The 19,520-nt window shown below is 43.1% G+C and overlaps 1 protein-coding gene across 1 annotated transcript in view; it reads right to left on the reverse strand.

Moving 5' to 3' along the window:
- The window catches only part of NEK11 (NIMA related kinase 11), a 244,359-nt gene that overhangs the window by 43,957 nt on the left and 180,882 nt on the right, over nucleotides 1-19,520 (reverse strand). Inside the window, exon 15 of the mRNA XM_080823107.1 lies at nucleotides 6,571-6,667. Coding sequence (XP_080679233.1) covers nucleotides 6,571-6,667 — 97 coding nt within the window. The remainder of the gene's footprint in view (nucleotides 1-6,570; nucleotides 6,668-19,520) is intronic.

The following is a 19,520-nucleotide window of genomic DNA, read 5'->3' on the forward strand; positions in this document are numbered from 1 at the left end:
TCCATAGAACTTTATCCTGCTAAACAGGACAGTAGAGTCCACCCTTCCCCCATGGTTCCCAGGCATTAAGGCCTCTTGGCCACTGCAAGAACCTGACAAGTCCCTGACAAGGAAACCAGATGTTCATCTACAGAATATCCTGGGTAGTGAGTCCCTCTGATAGCAGGTTTAGTGGGTCCACAAACCTTCAGGACAACTGCTCATGAGGTGTGTGAAACTATCCCCCAAACCTGGCTCTCCTTGTGGCAATTCTAAGGGGGAACAAAGGAATTCAGAACTACCATAAGGGTCTAGCATATAACTATTCATAGATCTAGATCCATATCCACAACTACCATCCAGTTACAATGGGGGCCTATGATGCTAAGTGATGAGCTCATGATATTCTGGAAAAGATAAAACTGTAGCAACAGAAAATGGATCAATGGATCAATGGGGAGATGGGTTACACGACGGGACAATGACAGGAGAGATGGGTTACAAAGAGGAAGCACAAGGAATTTTTGGAGGTTCTAAAATCTTCTATAGAAACTATTCCATAATCTTGACAGTGGTGATGGTTATATGACTATATGCACTTATCAAAATTGATAGAACTATATAGTATATATACTATACATACAATATACTAAAAAAGTGAATTTTCTTGTTCACTTTTGTCAAATTTCATAGAACTGTATACTAAAAAAGGTGAGCTTTATTAAATATAAGTTATACCTTCCTTAATAAAGTAAATAGGACACAAGTAAAAGAAAAAGTCTAAAAAACTGAGGTTTTAAAAGCATAAATATATTTTTATGTTATATTTGGCTTTTATTAAGATTGATCCTAATTCATACTCTGGTAACAAACTCCCCCCAGGGTGAAATCCCTTGGATTTAGTGTTTCTCAAATTTTAATATGTATATGAATCTCCAAAGAACTTACTAAAACGCACATACTAATTTAGGAGGGGTGAGGGCAGAGATTCTGCATTTCTCAGAAGCTTCTAAGTGATGTCAGTGCTTTGGTCTATGGAGCACACTTTAAGCAGCGAAGCCGAGGACACTAGTCACATTACTTGATATATAAAGGCCAGGAGAACTATTCATTCATGTTGAAAAACACCTTTGTGACATGATACATCGTCTTGGCCTGTGTGTGTTAAAGGATTGGTCCTTTCCACAACAGTGTCACTTACTATCCTCAGAGCTGGAAGCTGAACAACGGGACTATTCTCTAGCCAGGCCTGGAATCAAATCCAGCTAATGGTTGTAAAGAAAACTTGTCAACAAAAATCCAAAAACCCCTGCCCTGAGGGTACAAGCTTCAAGAGGCCCATGAAGCCACAGTGGCCTATGAAGACACAAAGACCCATCCATCCAACCATCCATCCATCCATCCAACCATCCATCCATCCATCCATGGATGAATAGCAACCTCTCTTCAAATGTGCATGGAAATTACTTAGTCAGAAAGGAAGTCAACACTGACTTCTTGAGATTCTGCAGACTATGAGTGGCACCACCTCACAGCTGCTGGGAGCCCAGTGCTGCCTGTGCCTCCAGCAAGGAGTTTCATCTGTGGAGTGGTCTCCCAGCAGGAGTAACTGAGCCGGAAGGTTTGTTCTACCCTAGATCTTACCTTCCTTATGTAAAGATGGGGAAGGCTGTGGAGGAGCAGTTTTGGGAGGGACGTCAGGGGTTCAGTTTTGGATATCCTGAGTCTGAAATGCCTCATGTACATCCAAAAGGGAGATGTCAAAGAACAAGTTCAAATTCACATATTACTGCTGAGCGAAATAAGTCAATCAGAGAAAGACAATTATCATATGATCTCCCTGATATGAGGAATTTGAGAGGCATGACAGGGGGTTGTTGGGGGAAGAGAGGGAAAAAAAATGAAACCAGATGGAATCGGGAGGGAGACAAACCATAAGAGACTCTTAATCTAACGAAACAAACTGAGGGTTGCTGGGGGGGGGGGATGGTAGGGATAGTGTGGCTGGGTGATGGACACTGAGGAAGATATGTGCTATGGTGAGTGCTGTGAATTGTGTAAGACTGATGATTCACAGACCTGTACCCCTGGGGCAAATAATACATTATATGTTAATAAAAATAAAAAATAAAAAATAAATTCACACATTACTGAAAAATAAACGGATGGCAAGATATGGTGAATGGGACTCAACATGGGAGAATAGTTGGGAGTAGAAAGAAAGCAAGGTTTACTATTGGTTGATAATTTTGGGGCTGACTGATGAGTCCATTGGGATTAATTATACTATTCTGACAACTTTTGTATGTCTGCAAGTTCCCCAAGTAAATTTTCAAAAATTCAGAATGAGGGACACCTGGGTGGCACTGTCGGTTGAGCATTTGACTCTTGGTTTTGGCTCAGGTCCTGACCTCGGGTGGTAAGACTGAGCCCCACGCTGGGCTTGCACTCAGCATGGAGTCTGTTCGGGATTCTCTCTCCTTCTCCCTCTGCTCCTCTCCCCACACCCCACTCTCATTCCCTCTCAAATAAATAAATCTTTAAAAAAATTCAGAAGGACACAGAATCACTTATATAGAATATCATACAAAATATAAAACCTAGATCTAATCATAAAGGAATATGAGACAAACCCAAATTGAGGGACAGCCGGCAAAATAACCCACCTGTACTCTTCAAAAATGTCATGAAAGATAACAAAAAACTAAGGAACTGTTTCAGAGTAAATGATACCAAAGACACATAACAACTATATGAAATGTGTGAAACTGGCTTGTATCCTGGATCAAAAAAAAGTTTGCTATAAAGGACATTATTTGGTCAATCAGTGAAATTTGAATGTTGATTAGTATATTATATAATATTTATCGATTTGAAATATCTTAAGTTTAATCATTTACTGAGGTTATATATGAGATTGTCCCCATTCTTAGGAGTTTCACATGTAAATATTTAGGTGTGAAAAATCATGATGAAAAAAATTTATTCCCAAATGTCACAGCTACAATAACAATTATATTAATGTATAAATATACGTCTACATTATATAGATAGATATGAAGAGATTATGCAAATGTGGCAAAATGTTAACAACCGGTGAATCTAGGTGAAGCACATGTCAGTATTTATCATGCTATTCATTCAACATTTCTATAGGCTTAATCTTTTTCAAAATCAATTTTTTTTGGTTTTTGTTTTAAAGATTTTATTTATTTATTTGAGAGAGAGAGAGTGAGAGAGAGCATGAGAGGGAAGAAGGTCAGAGGGAGAAGCAGACTCTCCATGGAGTTGGGAGCCCGATGTGGGACTTGATCACAGGACTCTAGGATCATGACCCGAGCCGAAGGCAGTTGCTTAACCAACTGAGCCACTTAGGCGCCCCTCAAAATCAATTTTTAAAAAATTAACATGATTAACCTGATACAGTCAGTATCCCTAAAATATATCCCTTTCATTTCCTTCCTTATATTCTTTTGAATTAAAAGCGATCTTCTTTACTCCTTAATAATAGGTACTGAATACTTGACTTTTCCTCAAGAAGGCCTCTTGTATGTATCAGTTTTCTCTGCATTACATCACTTACTCATCACAGCAGGCCCTGCAGGTACTCTCCTGGCGCTGGGGATACCACTGGTGGAGAACCTTGGCCGAAGAATGTCTTGCTGAGTCACAGTCCCTTCCCAGGACAGCCCACATCCAGTGCTTGTCACTTGGGGCTGTAGAGGCCTGGCCTTCTAGCCCCAGTTCAGGAGGGTTCTATGGTGCCATCCCTGCTTCGGAGCTCTCTGTAGGGTCCACTGGGGCCTCCAGTGAGACCGTGTCACAGCCTGATGTGTCCCTGTGCCCAGTCCTCTTCCTTCCCCTTCTTGCTACATGTGGTGGCCTCGTGAACACTCCCTCACAAACCTCCCGCACAGTAATCCCCACCTCCAAGTCTACCTTACCAGGGACCCAACTGGGACCATTTTGCAGATGAGGAAACAGAACCTTTGAAAATTACTTGCCTAAGGTCAGAAAGCCATTTATTGGTGAAGCCATGACTTGGACTCCAAATCTGTTGGCTTCCAGCCTTCCTTCCCTTCTATTTACCTTTCCAAATTCTACCTCTCTCTTAAGGACAAAGCCAAGTTCCCACTTCTCCCAGAGGCCTCCCTGACTTCCCCTTTCTGACCTCAAAGCTCTCACCATCTGCTCCATTTGGCACATGGGCATGGCCCCTCTTGGAGGCTCTTCTGAACTGTTATCTCATATTACAAAACCATTGTGTTGTCATTTAGCTTTCCACCTTGAAGTTTAGTGCTTTGTCTGCCTTATAAGTTCCTTGGGATACAGGTCATTCATTACTCTTTATGTCCCAACAGTTGTCCACACGCAGAGCACACAGTACATTAGTGGGCAAAGAATGTGAAAGAATGGCAAGATCCCTTCTCTTCTGGCTGTGTTCTAAGTCTTAGAACAGGAAGCATAACATCCTCAAAAGATACTCAGCCCTGTGGCTTCAATTTCCTTTTTGTCTTTTGTGGAATGGTACAGGGCTTTGTGACGTGGGGTATGAGGGGATGGCAGGTTATTCTGCCAAAAAAGCAATACCAACTACGGGGAGAGAACCCAAACTCTACATTAAAACATGAGCCAGAAAATACCTGGCCAAATTCAAATTCAGTCAAGCAACAAGGAAGGGGGAAAAAAAAAAAAAAAAGCCAGGACTGAAATCGCTAGGACATATCTTTGTCATTTATTTTGCCAGAACTACTTTCATTTTAATTATTTAAAGCATTTCATAATAGCAAATGGGATGTTATATACTCTGCAAAATTAATGAAGTCTTAGATCAAAAATCCCACAATACCACATTATTAAATTTTAAGGGCAAAATAGTTAAGTAGCTTTTCTTTGAAGATTATCGACTGAGAGATTAACAAAGCCTTCTCCATAATCTCCTCTGAGCAAGGAGAAGTGGAAGGAAGCAGAGGCAAGAAAGTTTAGTTCAAACCCCCTCTCACTTCCAGCTTCCAGTCACTTGTCATGGTAACTCGGTTACTAGGGGGCCACTCAGACAGAAGCAGGACTTGAAACAATAAGCATGTGAACACATTACCAGCTTTTGGTTTAGAAATAATTTTCAGCACTTTTTTCTCCTTTGCTTTCAAACATGAACCCATATGGTGATGTATGGTGTTGCAAGAACAATATAAACACAAATCGACTGAAACATAATACTTGCCAAACTTCCCTAACTGTGTATGAACACCACCAACACAGGAAGTCAATTTTAGAAAAAAAGTTTCTGAGTTGGGACATCTGTAGGAGGGGTCTTCAAACTATAGAGCCCACAGGCCAAATCTCTGGTCTGCCACCTAATTTTTTTACATCTTGTGAGCTAAGAATTGTTTTTACATTTTTAAGTGGTTGAAAAAAATCACACTTGATCTTAGCCAAAAGGCCGAGAAGCGATTGGTTGAAAAAAATCAAAATAATATTTTGTGATACCTGAAAATTACACAAAATTCAAATTTCAGTCTAAAATAATATTTTTTGAAGCACAACCATGTTTATGTAATTACATGTTGTCTAAGGCTTCTTTTTTAAAAAAAAAGATTTTATTTATTTATTATTTATTTATTTATTTGAGAGAGAGAGAGAGAGAGAGTGCGCGCACACACACACAAGCAGAAGTAGGGGCAGAGGGAAAGGGAGAAGCAGACTCCCTGCTGAGGAGGGAGCCAGACCTGAGGCTACCTCAGAGTCCTGGGACTCTGAGATTATGACCTGAGCCAAAGGCAGACCCTTAACCCACTGAGCCACTCAGGTGCCACTAAGGTTGCTTTTGTGTTACAATAGAAGAGTTAAGTAATTGTGACAGAAACCCTATAGCCCACAGAGCCTAAACTATTTACTATCTATCCCCCTACAGAGAGAATTTGCCAACCGCTGATCTAGAGACATGAATTGTACAGGAAAATTTAGACTAGGAGGCTGGGTATTTCTTCTTTGCCAAGAAGTCTGTAACAGGTGCTGTCTTTATTCTTTAGGGCTGCTGTAAAATACCATAGACTGGGTAGCTTTTCAACAACAGAAATGTGTTGCTCACAGCTCTGGAGGCTGGGAAGTCCAAGATCAAAGCACCCACACACTTGCCTTCTGGTGAGGGCCACCCCTTCCCCTCTTCTTGGTTCAAAGCCAGCACCTCCTCCCTGTGTCTCCACATGGCAGAAGTGGCTGGGGAACTCTCTGGAACCTGCGCTATAAGGCACTAATCCCATTCACGAGGCCTGATGATTTACGCACTTTCCAAATGCAAACTACTAATACCATCTCCTCTGGAGATTAGGATTTCAACATATGAATTTGGGGGAGGGGTGGGTACACACTCAGACAAAGCTTTCTTCTTATATTTTTAAGTTTGAGTTTTCCACACAGATGCAGGCCTTTCCAACTGATTTTTTTACACATTCCATTCACCTTCACTTCTAGAAAAGCACAGCTATTATTTTCAAGACCAAGCGGAATAGCATTACATGATAGGATCACACTCTATGTCAATAGGGCTCACACTGCACTCTCCTAGGGCTCAGGTGACATGCAACTTACTCCCTCATGTGTTTCATCTTGCTCCTGGCCGCTGGGCTGTTGAACACCATTGGTCTCGGGGACATGTCTGCAGCTGTGCTGGTGACGGTCCTTGTATCTGAAAAATCAATGCACAGCACTTACTGACATCATCAGCACTCCGGCAACTTGGAGGCAGCATTCAAGGGCAATCAGAAAACAGAAGTTAATCCACCTTTGCCACTAGGTAATGCTACATTAATTGGAGATGAATTCAATTATGACATGCACATTAAGGAGATTTATGCCTAATGACAAGATTATTTATAGTTTCAATACACACAAGGAATTCTAGGACCAAGCCTCTCTCCAAAAAGATTATTTAAACAGAACACCATTATTTAAAGGACAGGCTTTATATTAGCAAACTCGCGGGGAAATGCATCGATGGCAAAGCCAGCGTTCCTGAGGAGCCCTTGGCAGTCACTTTCAGCAGGTGTGGTATTGGCTCAGATGGCTGAGATAGTTTTTCTAATAGACTTAGTTTTCCCTTTATCTTAATCCCACATCTGAGCATTGCTTTTTTGCAATGGAAAGCAAGGTGCTGACTGGAGGCGTTCACCTACAGCCGTGAACTTCAGCAGAATGGAGCAGAAGGTCAAAACTGGGTTCATGAGGTAAAGCATTACTAACAAGAGCTGCAGTGTTAATGAAATCTGCTGAGAGAGCTCCAGCTTCTAGTGATAAACCCCGGAGGCTCTTACAAGGCATGTTGGAACCTTAGGGAAGGAAACAGTCCATCAGGTGAAACCACACGATTTCCCATTAAGAAGCCAATGTGGGCCCCTGAGGGAGGGCTGGGGTCCTCCAGAGTAGGGTTTGTGAAACGTCTTTCCTGGAGCTGGGGCAGAATCTGCCTGTACATTCCTTATACCCCCCACCAGGTGCCTCATACTCCATCAGGAGAAAAAACAAAACCCATGGAACGGCCTAATATTCATTTATAAGTTCTATCCACACAGTTGCTATGTCCCAGAAGGGACCCATGTTGGGACATTCCCACTCTTCCCACCCGATTTCTTATAATCCATGACTGATTCAGGGGCCAAATGAGGGAGTGACAGCCAGTTCCCATATTACATATTAGCAAAGCTTTCTTCTTATATTTTTTTGAAAAATTAAATGCAAATTCTAATATTCTTCAAATATATCTTTCTTTTGTACACCCCCTTGGAGGGCATGCATCTCACTTTGAACTGCTCGCTCTTATGGCTGTTGTTGAGATGAATACTCTCCTATTTAACTCTTTGTCAGGATCTCTGATCTTTTCTCAGCCTCCACCCCTAGATGTGGAGCAACTGGATCAACAGGTATGAATTCTATAAAGGGCACCTTCACACATAGTTAAATAAACACCCTGCTCTTCCTGGTACATTACCAGTTATGGTCCCACTTTAAGACACGAGTGCCAGTGAGTGATTGCTCCCCTTCTGCTCACTCCTGGAGATTACCCCTCCCACATGGAGACCTGCTCAGCCTTCCCTGGCCTCAGATAGAAGCTGTGCTTCAGCTTTCCCCTCCCACCAGCTCTGGCCAGGACAGCTGCTTTTCCCCAAGGAAAGCTTTTGTGAGGAGGAGAGGTGGCATAGGGGGTTCGTTTCATGTTCTTGTTGGTTGCTTTTTATAATCATCTTTCCTAGATCCTGAGAAGTTACTAAAACAATAAACACGCCATGCCAAGTAAAACGCAAGCTCAAAACCCAGTTCTGCCAAGACTGAAAAGAAGGTGCTACTTTCCCTTCTCTTCCAGAGAGCTGGCGAGTCCTGAAGACTTAATGCAAATAAAGGTCGAAGAAATTTTCAGGAGAGCTGCAGTTTATTCTAATGTGGCCACGATGCCCCTCAGTTGAGCTCTCAGCATTGCTGGGAAAGATGTTAAGCCTTGAGCCCAAGAGTAGAGAATAGGGCAAATAACATTTCAAGCACCAGCGCTAGCAAAGCCGGCTGCTCAGAGCAATTCCTTTTTTAGTTTTTCTTATTGGCCAGGCTTTTTCCTCTCCATCCCACCTTTCACCATGAATAGTAGTTGCTTTATGTCAAAGAGAAGGACAACACATTTAGCAATCACAATAAAAATGACTACACTATAATCACAGACTTCAGCTTATTAGATGAATCCCAGAGTCACTGAATCCGAGTGTGTTCTAGACCCCTGCTTTCAAACTTCAGTGCAAAATAAATCACCTAGAGATCTTGTTAAAAACGTAGATTCTGCCTTAGTAGGTATGGGTAGGACCTGGAATTCTGCATTGCAAACAAGCTTCCAACTGACACCAGTGTTGTTATTCCTTGGGCCAGTTTTTGACAAGGCTCTAGATGGATCAGTTACCTAATGTGTGGGGCCCATAGCTGAATGACAGCGCAAGGCCCCCCTTTCGAAAGGCAAGAGAAAAGCTGACTTCTTTCTTCTGTTTCTCTCTGTGGACTTGTTGTTTTGTTTTGTTTTGTTTAAAGAAACTAGGACATGATGATTTTTTTTTCTAAGATTTTATTTATTTATTTATTTGAGAGAGAGAGAATGAGAGAGAGAGAGAGCATGAGAAAGGGAAGGGTCAGAGGGAGAAGCAGACTCCCTGCGGGGCAGGCAGCCCGATGTGGGACTCGATCCCGGGCTTCCAGGATCATGACCTGAGCCGAAGGCAGTCGCTTAACCAACTGAGCCACCCAGGCGCCCCTGTGGACCTGTTTTTTTATGGGGCATTTAATGTTCTCCCTCAGGAACGGGGTTAGATACTCTCAAGGAGGGTGAAGACCCTTGCAGGGGCCCCTGCTCCCGCCTATCTGTGCACAGGCCCCCATAGGGAATGGAGGGTGGTGGGGGCCAGTAGTTAGGGAGTGGGTGGTGGAGAACTTTCCCAAGCGGGGGGCTGGGGGCAGCATACAAGTGAGGCTTCAAGCCCCCAGCATAGGTTCCATTGTCTCATTAGACTTCACTCATAAAACCACAAATCCAAAGATAAAATTATTAGGGATTTTACTAAACCCCAAGTGCAAGGCCCCCTCCTGAGTCTGGGACACCACGCAACCGCACTGGTTGCAGGCCCGTGAAGCTCCGGTTCCAGAGCTCTGCTTTCTCAGACTTAAAAAGTAGATGAATCCTTAATCCTTGTGATTTTCTAAAACTAATAGTTTTTTTTATTAATTTCAACAGAAGGTTCATGGCCTTGGAAGTAGTACATAAATGCAAGACACGTAATGCTAGGTGCATGTATGGATTCACAAATTTCCTATGAGAACAATAGAACCGGCCAGTCTATTCCACCAGTGGTGAGTTCTGAAGATGTTTGACTTGGGTGCGCCTCTGGGAAAAGCCCTGTCGTAGGTGTTAAGTGGCTCTGACTTCAGCCTCAAGCCAAAGAAGAGCAGGGGATCAAATGGCAACCATGTCCTGCTTCCTTCTACCCAGTCACTGCGTGGGCTGTGTGTTCCTTAGAAGGCGACTGTGACCCCATTAGAATAAAGGGAGGGTGACTGTGGTCACGCCATGGAGAATTCCACTGTGCTCCTGGTTCAAACCACGGGTCCATCTTAAAATGGAGGGTCAGACATTTTGAAAAGAACGTGGTGACAAGAAATGTAACATGGAAGAGTTTGAGTTCTTGCTTCCTTCCTCCATCCCCATCCTTCCCTGGAAGAGGTAGGATCTGTCGCATTAGGGAAACATAGCTGCAAACAGATGCCACTTGGTGGTTCTGGTGAGTTTCCTTTTAAATCAACTATGCTCTTCTCTCATGTCATTGAGCCAGGGGTCTGTCTCCCTCAAATTCTCCTCTCTCCCCTCTGAGCCCTGTCACGGTCAGCTCTCTCCCGTCCTCCTTTCCTGGGTCCTATACTTCCACAGCTCAGCTCAGCTTTCCATCCTTAGTCCCTGTACCTTCCTGTCTCTGGTGTGGGACTTGTATTTCGGTACTTAGTTCACGGTCTTTTAAAAATTTAATTTCTGGGGCGCCTGGGTGGCTCAGTGGGTTAAAGCCTCTGCCTTCAGCTCAGGTCATGATTCCAGGGTCCTGGGATCGAGCCCCACAACGGGCTCTCTGCTCAGCGGGAAGCCTGCTTCCTCCTCTTTCTCTGCCTGCCTCTCTGCCTGCTTGTGATCTCTGTCTGTCAAATAAATAAATAAAATCTTTAAAAAAATTTAATTTCTATCCAAATTCATCCCAATTCATCATTAAAAAAAAAAAATAGTGACGGCTAACCCCTTTTTAGTAGACAAGTGCCAGGCCCTGTGCTGAGCAGCATCCCCGTATCATGTCATGTGAGGGTCCTGAGAAGTAGGCATATTTTTCAATGAGTGAGTTTTGAGACAGTAAGTACCTTACCCGAGTTCAATACAACTTAACACATGACATAGCTGGAACTTGAAACCAGGCTTTTTTAAAAAATTGCACAGTCCTAGGTGTTGGCGACCCTACTAGAACCTTCTCAGAGCACATATCCATTCTACGGCCGCCACTGGGCCAGGTGTTAGCTGAGGCACTGCCTGCCATGGTTTGCTTTCTAATACTCATAGTCACAGAGATGTATCTGTCACTCTACTCCCTTATACTTTTCCAGCCAGTTAGTAAGCTCCCTGAGTATACAGATTATGTCCTGTTCATCTTCATTATTTTTTTTTCTTCTTAATCCATTTTTAAGTATATAATTCAATGGCATCAAGGACATTTGCCATATGCAACTATCAACACTACCTATTTCTAAAACTTTTGCATCACCCCAAACAGAAACTCTATAATCATGAAACAATAATTCCCCACGCACCTCTCCCCCAAGTCTCTACTCACCTCTAATCACTTCCTGTGTCTGTGAATTTTACTGTTCTAGGTAAATGATTTCATGTGAATAAAATCGTACAATATGTGTCTTTCTGGATCTGGCTTATTTCACTAAGCATACTATTTTCAAGGCTCATCAATGTGTGGCATTAGCAGGACTTCCTCTCTGTGGACAAATAATATTTATTGTATGTATACATCACATTTTGTTTATCCATTCATCTGTTGATGGACACGAGTTCTTTCCACTCTTTGGGTATTATGAGTAATGCGACAATAAACATTGGCATACAAGTATATGAGTACCCATTTTCTATGGTTTTGAGTGTATATCTAGGAGAGGAATTGCTGGGTGGTATGGTAATTCTATATTTAGCTGATTGAGGAGCCACCAAACTGCTTTCCACAGCGGCTACACCATTTTATCTTCCCACGATTAGTGTGTAAGGGTTCTCCACATCTTCACCAACACTGTCATTTTCTGGTTTTTAAACTATAGTCATCCTAGTGGTTGTGAAGTGGCATCTCATTGTGGTTTTGATTTGCATTTCCCTAATGATTTTTCATGTGGTTACTGGCCACTTATATATCTTCTTTGAGAAAATATCTATTCAAATCCTTTGCCCATTTAAAAATTGAGATGTTTGTATTTTTGTTGTTGAGTTGTAGTTCTTTATTTATTATAGATATTAAACTTCCATTTAATATATGATCTGTAATATTTTTTACTTTGTTCATCTTTGTACCTCCAAAGTTCATCTCAGCATAAGGCATGTATCATATTAAATTTATACCCAAGTATTTTATTCTTTTTTGGGGGGAGGGTCACTTTTCACATTTTATTGGCCACAGGGGAGGCCACCAGGGAGGGGGCCACAGGAGACAGGGCCATATCACTGGAGGTGCTCACAATTTCTTCAGCTACTCCAAGCTTGGGCCCTGGGGATTCTGGGGGTGGCTGGGCGCATTGGACAGGTTTCCATCATCTCTGGGGATGGGGGCCACTGGATAGTTGTAGGGTGTGGCCTGGTTGATCATGGTGGTATATTTGGTGAATGGGCTGAGAGTCGGCAGAATTATAGTGAGGACCCCTCCAGCACCAGCATCTTGGCCCAGGCATCTTTGAGGAAGGGAGCCAGTCTCCTGGCCATCTTCGTCACAGTGGTGACCTATACCTAAGTAAGTATTTTATTCCTGATGCTATCATAGATGGAATTGTTTTCTTAATTTCATTTTTGAAATGTTCACTGCTATGTATAAAAATACAATGGTTTAGTGTATTGATTTTGTATCCTGCAATCTTGCTTAACTTCCTTATTAGTGCTAATAGTTTCTAGCAGATTTCTTAGGGTTTTCTATGTACAAGAGCATGTTATCTGCAAATAGAGGTAGTTTACTTCTTTTCCAAACTGGATGCCTTTTATTTCTTCCCCTTGCCTGATTTCCCTCTAGCACACTGCTAAATGGAAGTGGTGAATGAAGTCTTTGTCACCTTCCTGTTCTTAGGGGGAAAACATTCATTCTTACATCATTAAGTATGAATTAGCTATAGGTGTGTTCATAAATGCCCTTTATTAGGTTTAGGAACTTCCTTTCCATTCTTAGTTTCTTGAGTGTTTTTTATTAAGAAAGGATGTTGGACTTTGTCCAATGCTTTTTCTGCATCTATTGAGATGATCATATTGTTTTTGCCCTTTATATACTTGTATGTTTTATTTCATTAATTGATTTTCTGATGTTAGACGACCCTTGCATTCTTCAGATAAATCCTACTTGGTCATCAAGTACAATCCTTTTTCTTTTTTTAAATGTTGCTGGATTGATTTTAGTAGTATTTTGTTGATGATTTTCGCACATATATTCCTGATGGATACTGGTTCTTAGTTTTGTTTGTTCTTGTGATGTCTTAGTCTGGTTTTGGTATCGAAGAATGGCTTCATAGAAGAAGCTGGGAAGTGTTGGCTCATATTCCATTTTTTGGAAGAGCTTGTAAAGACTCGGTATTAATTCTTCTTTGACTATTTGGCAGAATTCACCAGTGAAGCCTTCTAGTTTTTGGTTTACTAATTTGATCTACTTGTTATAGATCTATCCAGATTTTTTGTTCTTGACTCAGTTTTGGTAATTTGTGTCTTTCTAGAAATTTTTCTATTTCCTCCAAGTTATCTAATTTGCTGGCATACTGTTGTCCATAGTATGCCCTTATAATGTTTCATTTCCTTAAGGGTAGTAGTAATGTCCTCCCTTTAATTCCTGATTCATGAATTTGAGTCTTATTTCTTACTTCTTTGGACATTATGGCTAAAGATTTATTAATTCTGTTGATCCTTTAAAGGATTTTTGGTCTTGTCGGTGTCTTCTATTGATTGTCTAGTTGTTATTTCATGTGTTTCCACTCTAGTCTTTATTATTTCCTCCTTTCTGCTTGTTTTGGGTTTAATTTTCTCATCTTCTTCTTGTTTCTTAATGGAGGGGTTCTATTTTAGATGCTTGAAGGTAGGAGTTAAATTCAAAGGTAATGTAGGGGCGTGTGGGTGGCTCAGTGGGTTAAAGCCTCTGCCTTCGGCTCAGGTCATGATCCCAGGGTCCTGCGATCGAGCCCCACATCGGGCTCTCTGCTCAGTGGGGAGCCTGCTTCCCCCTCTCTCTCTGCCTACCTCTCTGCCTACTTGTGATCTCTCTTTCTGTGTCAAATAAGTACATAAAAATCTTAAAAAGAAAATAAATTCAAAGGTAATGTAAGTAGTAGCCATTGTTTTTAAGCCAGAAAGAACTTGCAATGTACTGGAGAAGACAGAGTATCTGTCTAGATGGTCACCAGGAGGGCTTTGTACGTTGACATAAGACACCATGCTACAAAGAAGGGTACTAAGGGTCTGTGGAAAAAGCACTAACCTTCAAGTTAAAGGACCACAGTTATTGTTCTAGTTCTACTCTCACTGGCTACAAAGCCCCTCAGGTCACCTCCTTGAGCCTCAGTTTGCTCATAATATATTTAAGCAGTTTCATTAGATAGAAGACCTTCTCTCAGATGGAACTTTCTATGATCTGGTATAAGACATCTCCCTGGACCTCCAGTGGAGTGGAATTTCTTTGGTAAGGCAACACTAATACTAATAACAACATGAAGAGCAACCAGAAGGACCAAATATTGAGAGGCAAATGGCTGGCAGCAACAGTCAGCACTGCAGGCATTCTGAAACATCGACAAAATCATCTTGAAGTCTTTCCCCACCTGCCAAACACAGGATGAGGAGGACTAGAACACTTGACACTACCCCCGGAGGATGTTTTGACAGTGAGATGAACACAAGGCGATATGAAGACACAGTCAGCAACTAGGAGCTGTGTTCTGTAAGGGGGCAGAACATAGCTCGTCATAGTAATATTGTCGGGCTTCCTCCTACTTCTGTGGTCTTTTACCAGCAGAGCTCTCTATTCTCCCTGAAGGAGCAACAGCTTGATGACTGTGACATTTCACCAGCAGAGAGAGATTCTTCTCTCATTTCCTCCAAAATTTCCCTTTACACATCTACTCTACTCATTTACTCCCCCCAGCTCTGTGCCTGGATGGACGACCTTGATAGTAAAAGTGAAAGCTGCATTTGCCCTTCCTGCAAAACCTCCTGCCACGTGGGCGATAAAGAGCTGATGCAGGGACTGTAGGGCTGGACATTTTGGCAAACGAGATCCCACGTAAGCATCTGGGATATTGCTTACTCAGGAATCCTTTCAGACACTGCCCTTTGTGCACCGTACATGCAGGATGTTTCTCTCTTAATCTTTTACCCTCTCCTGTCCTGCAAGTGCCTCAGGAATACTCCAGAAATACAGTTGTCCCCTTGGCCCAAATTTTTGCAAAGGCATGTCCTCGTGGCCCATATTGTTCCCCCTACTCTGGAGTGGAACATAATGGAAGATTTGCCAACGGGCTGGCAAACTTTTTCTGCACAGAGCCAAGTAGTTTTAGACTTCCGAGCAAACAATCTCTGTTGCAACTACTGAGCTCTGCGGTTGTAGCACGAAAACAGCCACAGACAAGAGGTAAATAAAGGAGCATGGCTGTGTCCCAGTAAACTCTTATTCAGATATTGACGCAGATTTGGCCTGTGGGCTGTAGTTTATCAACTTCTGGCCTAGACAATGGAGAAATTTCATGATTCTGAGCTGGAAGTGACTATAGACCTCTTCATGCCAACTTGTCTCATCTTATGGATGGGGAAACTGAGGCCAAAAGAGGCTGTGTGGCTTGCTCAAGGTCACAGAGCTATAAAGAAAGAGTCAGAGTCAGGACTAGAACTGTGGCTTCCTGATTGCCAAATGTGTGACCTTTCTAACCCCTCATAGAAGTGACACATCCAGATAAGGATTTTCGTTAGCTGATTTTGAAAAACCAGGAAATTATCAGACAAAAGCCCTCCTCCAAAGATTGAGGGGTTTGGGGAGAACATGACATCTCTCATCTCATCTCTCCACCTCTTCAGACGATGGCTCAGGGCTTGTTATGAGGGGCCAACCAGTAGGGCATGTGAGAGCAGTGCCACCCTGCTGAGAGGCTTACCTGACCCTCATCTTTGTGAAGATTTTTCCTTGAGTTTCTCTTGTGATGCCAGTGGACCTCAGGAAGTCAATAAAATTGCCTCAGAATCTGCAAAGCAGGCTGCTCTCTGTCTTCACCATGTTACTTCAACAACCCAGGGATAGTGACGCACCACCCCAATTTCCTTTCAAGGAAGGAGCTGTTCCCCAGCTGCCTGGAGCACCGCACACAGCCAGCCTCCAGCTGTGGCCCCTGCAGGACCTGCCTACGCCATAGAAAGCTGCCTTGCCCAAGATCATGCTGTTCCCATGTGGCCCACATTTAATGACTGACCATGGAAGAGGTAGATAGCCTGGCCATACTGGCCCAAGCAGACAATTACGATAAGTCCAGAACCCCTCGTGGATCTGGGCCAGGATTATTGGGACTGCATCACTGCACTGTCCCCCCTCTGCCTCACCCGTCCTGTCTGCAGGGCTCTCCTGAGGGCACTCCCAAGTAAGCATCCTGCCCACTTGACTTCATGTCAGAGGCCGCTTCTTAAAGAACCCCAGGCACAACACAGGGGTGCTGGGTTTGGGAAGAAGTAGAGGCATGGAGGTGGTTGTCTTGGCGACATGAACAAGTTGAGCATTAAACATGAGCAATAAGAAAAATACTGATGGAACACTTTACCCCTCCCCTTGAGCGATTCTTTCGGTATTGGCACAGGGCAACTCCATAGGCACAGGACAGCCGACACCACCTAGAGGAGTAGTTGCCAACTGTCAGCAGCAGCTGTGTCCAAACCAGACCCCCTGAGGAAGCTGGTGAAAGAGGCAGTCAGGAAGAAAGAAGGTGGTCCAGGAAGAACAGCTTCCAGAAGCTGCCAGTGGAAACGGAGCAGGGGCAAATTCAGAGGAGCACTGTGAGCTGCCTTAGAGTCCTGACTCTGTGATGTTTGCTAAGTTATAAAATGTTTGTGACTTCGTTTCCTCACCTGGGCAAAAGAACCCTATGCACAAAGCTCCAGTAAAGCTCAAATGCAATGATACACAGAAAGGTGCCATTGTTGGTAGAGGCCCAGAACGAATTTACGCTGCCTCTCTCGACCCCACGGCACCCAGCCCAGTGCTTTGCACAGGGCAACTTCCCAATAGCGCCCCACCGTCTCCACCAACACTACATTAGTTGGAAAAAAGTGGGTCAGCCTGGGAAATAAACTTGCTACTCAAAGGGGAGATAATAAATACCAGAAGATGGGAGATAAACTTTCTATTTTTACTACATGGTTATTTCACACAACAAATATTTAGCTGAACTGTATGGAAGATTAAAAACAACAGGAGTTCGGGGGTTTGCAAACGTTCATTTCCTTTTGAATGTACCAGAAGAGGCCTCTAAGAATAGCACCTACCAGTAAAGAAAAAAAAAAGAAGAAGAAGAAGAGTGTCTGTTTTATTTTAATAAGCAATTAAATGTGGATACAGGTTGAGAAGAGATTTGTGGAAGCCAGACTCCAACTTCTTTGGTTGTGCTTACCCCATGGAGCCAAAAGCCAGTATTTGGGGAGTTTAATTATTCTAAGCTGCCAATGTAGAGAATCCCAGCTTGAGAAACAAAACCTACTTTTTTGTGATGGGACGTTGGGCTGGTTCAAGACTGGCTAAAATACTTAAGGTAAACGTGTCAGTGCTTCCCTCTTCTTTTGGGAGAAAAGAAACACTAAGTCATCCATGCTCACTGCAGACAAATTAGAAAACACGGAAGGGAAAAGCTGCTTAAGAGAACCACTGCTAACACTGTGGTGTTTCCAAATGCGTGTGTGCACGCACACACACATGTGTGTGTCAACTACAGCTTCGTACATGTCGTTATTTTATAGCACCTTGTGTGCCAATGAATATGTAATGACACCATCATTTTTAATCAACTGTAAAAAACTTCTTTGTTCTAGAAGCTATACTAATGTCCATTTCTAGGCATTGATTTTGATTCCAATTTTTCACTCTTGTGACCAATACTGCCATGAAGACCTTCATATATTTATCTTTACACCCACCTCTATCTCTTCAAGATAAATTTCTAGACAAGAACTTAGTGGGTCAAAAAATAATTTGTTCTTTCAGGTTAATGTGATCTAAATGTTGAAAGAAAATCTTTTTCTGGGTTGTAAATACCATTCGCTTCAGTGGGGTCATCATATATTAAAATTGAATGGGAGGCACCTTTATTAAAAACTTGATTCAAAGTATGAGAATTTGTCAAAAGTCAGAATTTTCTTTCTAAAGCCATCACTGGAAGTGAGAGCACTCTCTTCCCTGACTTCCTAGCCCAGTGGATCTCAAAGTAGAGTCCCTCCACCAGCAGCAACAGCATCACGTGGGAACTTGTTAAAAATGCAGATTCTCAAGACCTCCCTCAAACCCACCAAAGTGGCATCTCCAGGGGTGGGACCCAGGGAGCTGGGGAGTCTGATGTTGCCAGCTTATCCTCACTGATGCTCATTACCTCCTGCCTGCAGTTCCGGCCATTTGGTCTAGAGATGTTCATATCCCAAATTACCTGGAAATTCCCTGAAAATATGAACCGTGACTCAGATTCCTTTTGTGCCCTACCCCGGTTCTGTGCCAGGAAATGCTCACTCTAATTGACTTGTAGTTAAATGCAGCCTTACTCACATTTCCAACTTTTCACATAAATAACCTGAGGGTAGTTCTAAATGAACTAGAAAAGACACACTCCGCCCTAGCAGACAGATGGACAAACTCCCTGTCTGCCAGGGACACGGCTTTAGTAACCCACCAGAAGTGACCTCAGAAAGCAAATGGTCTGGTACATAATTACTGCCAGAAAGAACCACTCAACATTGTCCCTTTAAGAACAAGTCATCTCTAAAGTTCAAATGGCCAAGTTAATTTGCTCATTTTGGGGGGCCCAGGAGCAGCCACCTCACGTGGGAAGGCACAGCAATGGTCATCTGCGCTGCATGCAGCCAGACATACCCAAGAGCATTCAGGAGCCGCTTCTGGGGCTGAAATGGACACCAGAGGGTCTGTGTCCTCCCACCTCTTGTCAGCTGAATGCTGTGGAACTGGGGTCTCAGCTGAGCACTCAGGAGCAAGTGTCTTGGTTTTTTCTGCAGGCAGGTGTGCACTCTGTGGAGTTGGCCCCCCAGGTGGCAGGGCCATGGCACCCCCCATTCGGGACAAGGTTGCACCTTTTACTCGTGTCAACCCTGACAATTGCTGTCCCAAGCAAATGGCTCCCTCTACAGTCAGCAACACAGAAGATAAATTGAAGAAGGATTCCATTGAATCATCTACTCCTTCTGTGAAAGCCGAAAGAGATGTTTCCACAAAACACCTAAGGGCCACCTCTCCCTCCACATCTCTTAGAACCAGAAAGTTCATTACTACAGTAGATATTTGTTATTATGTTTGGCCTCACATTCCTCTTCCTTTGTTAGAAAAATCTTCTACTTTGTGAGATGGAGTCTGGTCCCGCTGAAGAAGATAACAACCTCGCTACCCCCTTTCCCCGCCTCCCTTACTGTAGGCCCATTGCGTCGACAAATGACCAGCCTCTGCCAGTGAGACATATCCTCCCCAGACTGTATCCGAAGCTGGTAATGAGAAGGG

This window comes from Martes martes, assembly GCF_963455335.1.
Source record: "Martes martes genome assembly, chromosome: 1".
Lineage (NCBI taxonomy): Eukaryota > Metazoa > Chordata > Mammalia > Carnivora > Mustelidae > Martes > Martes martes.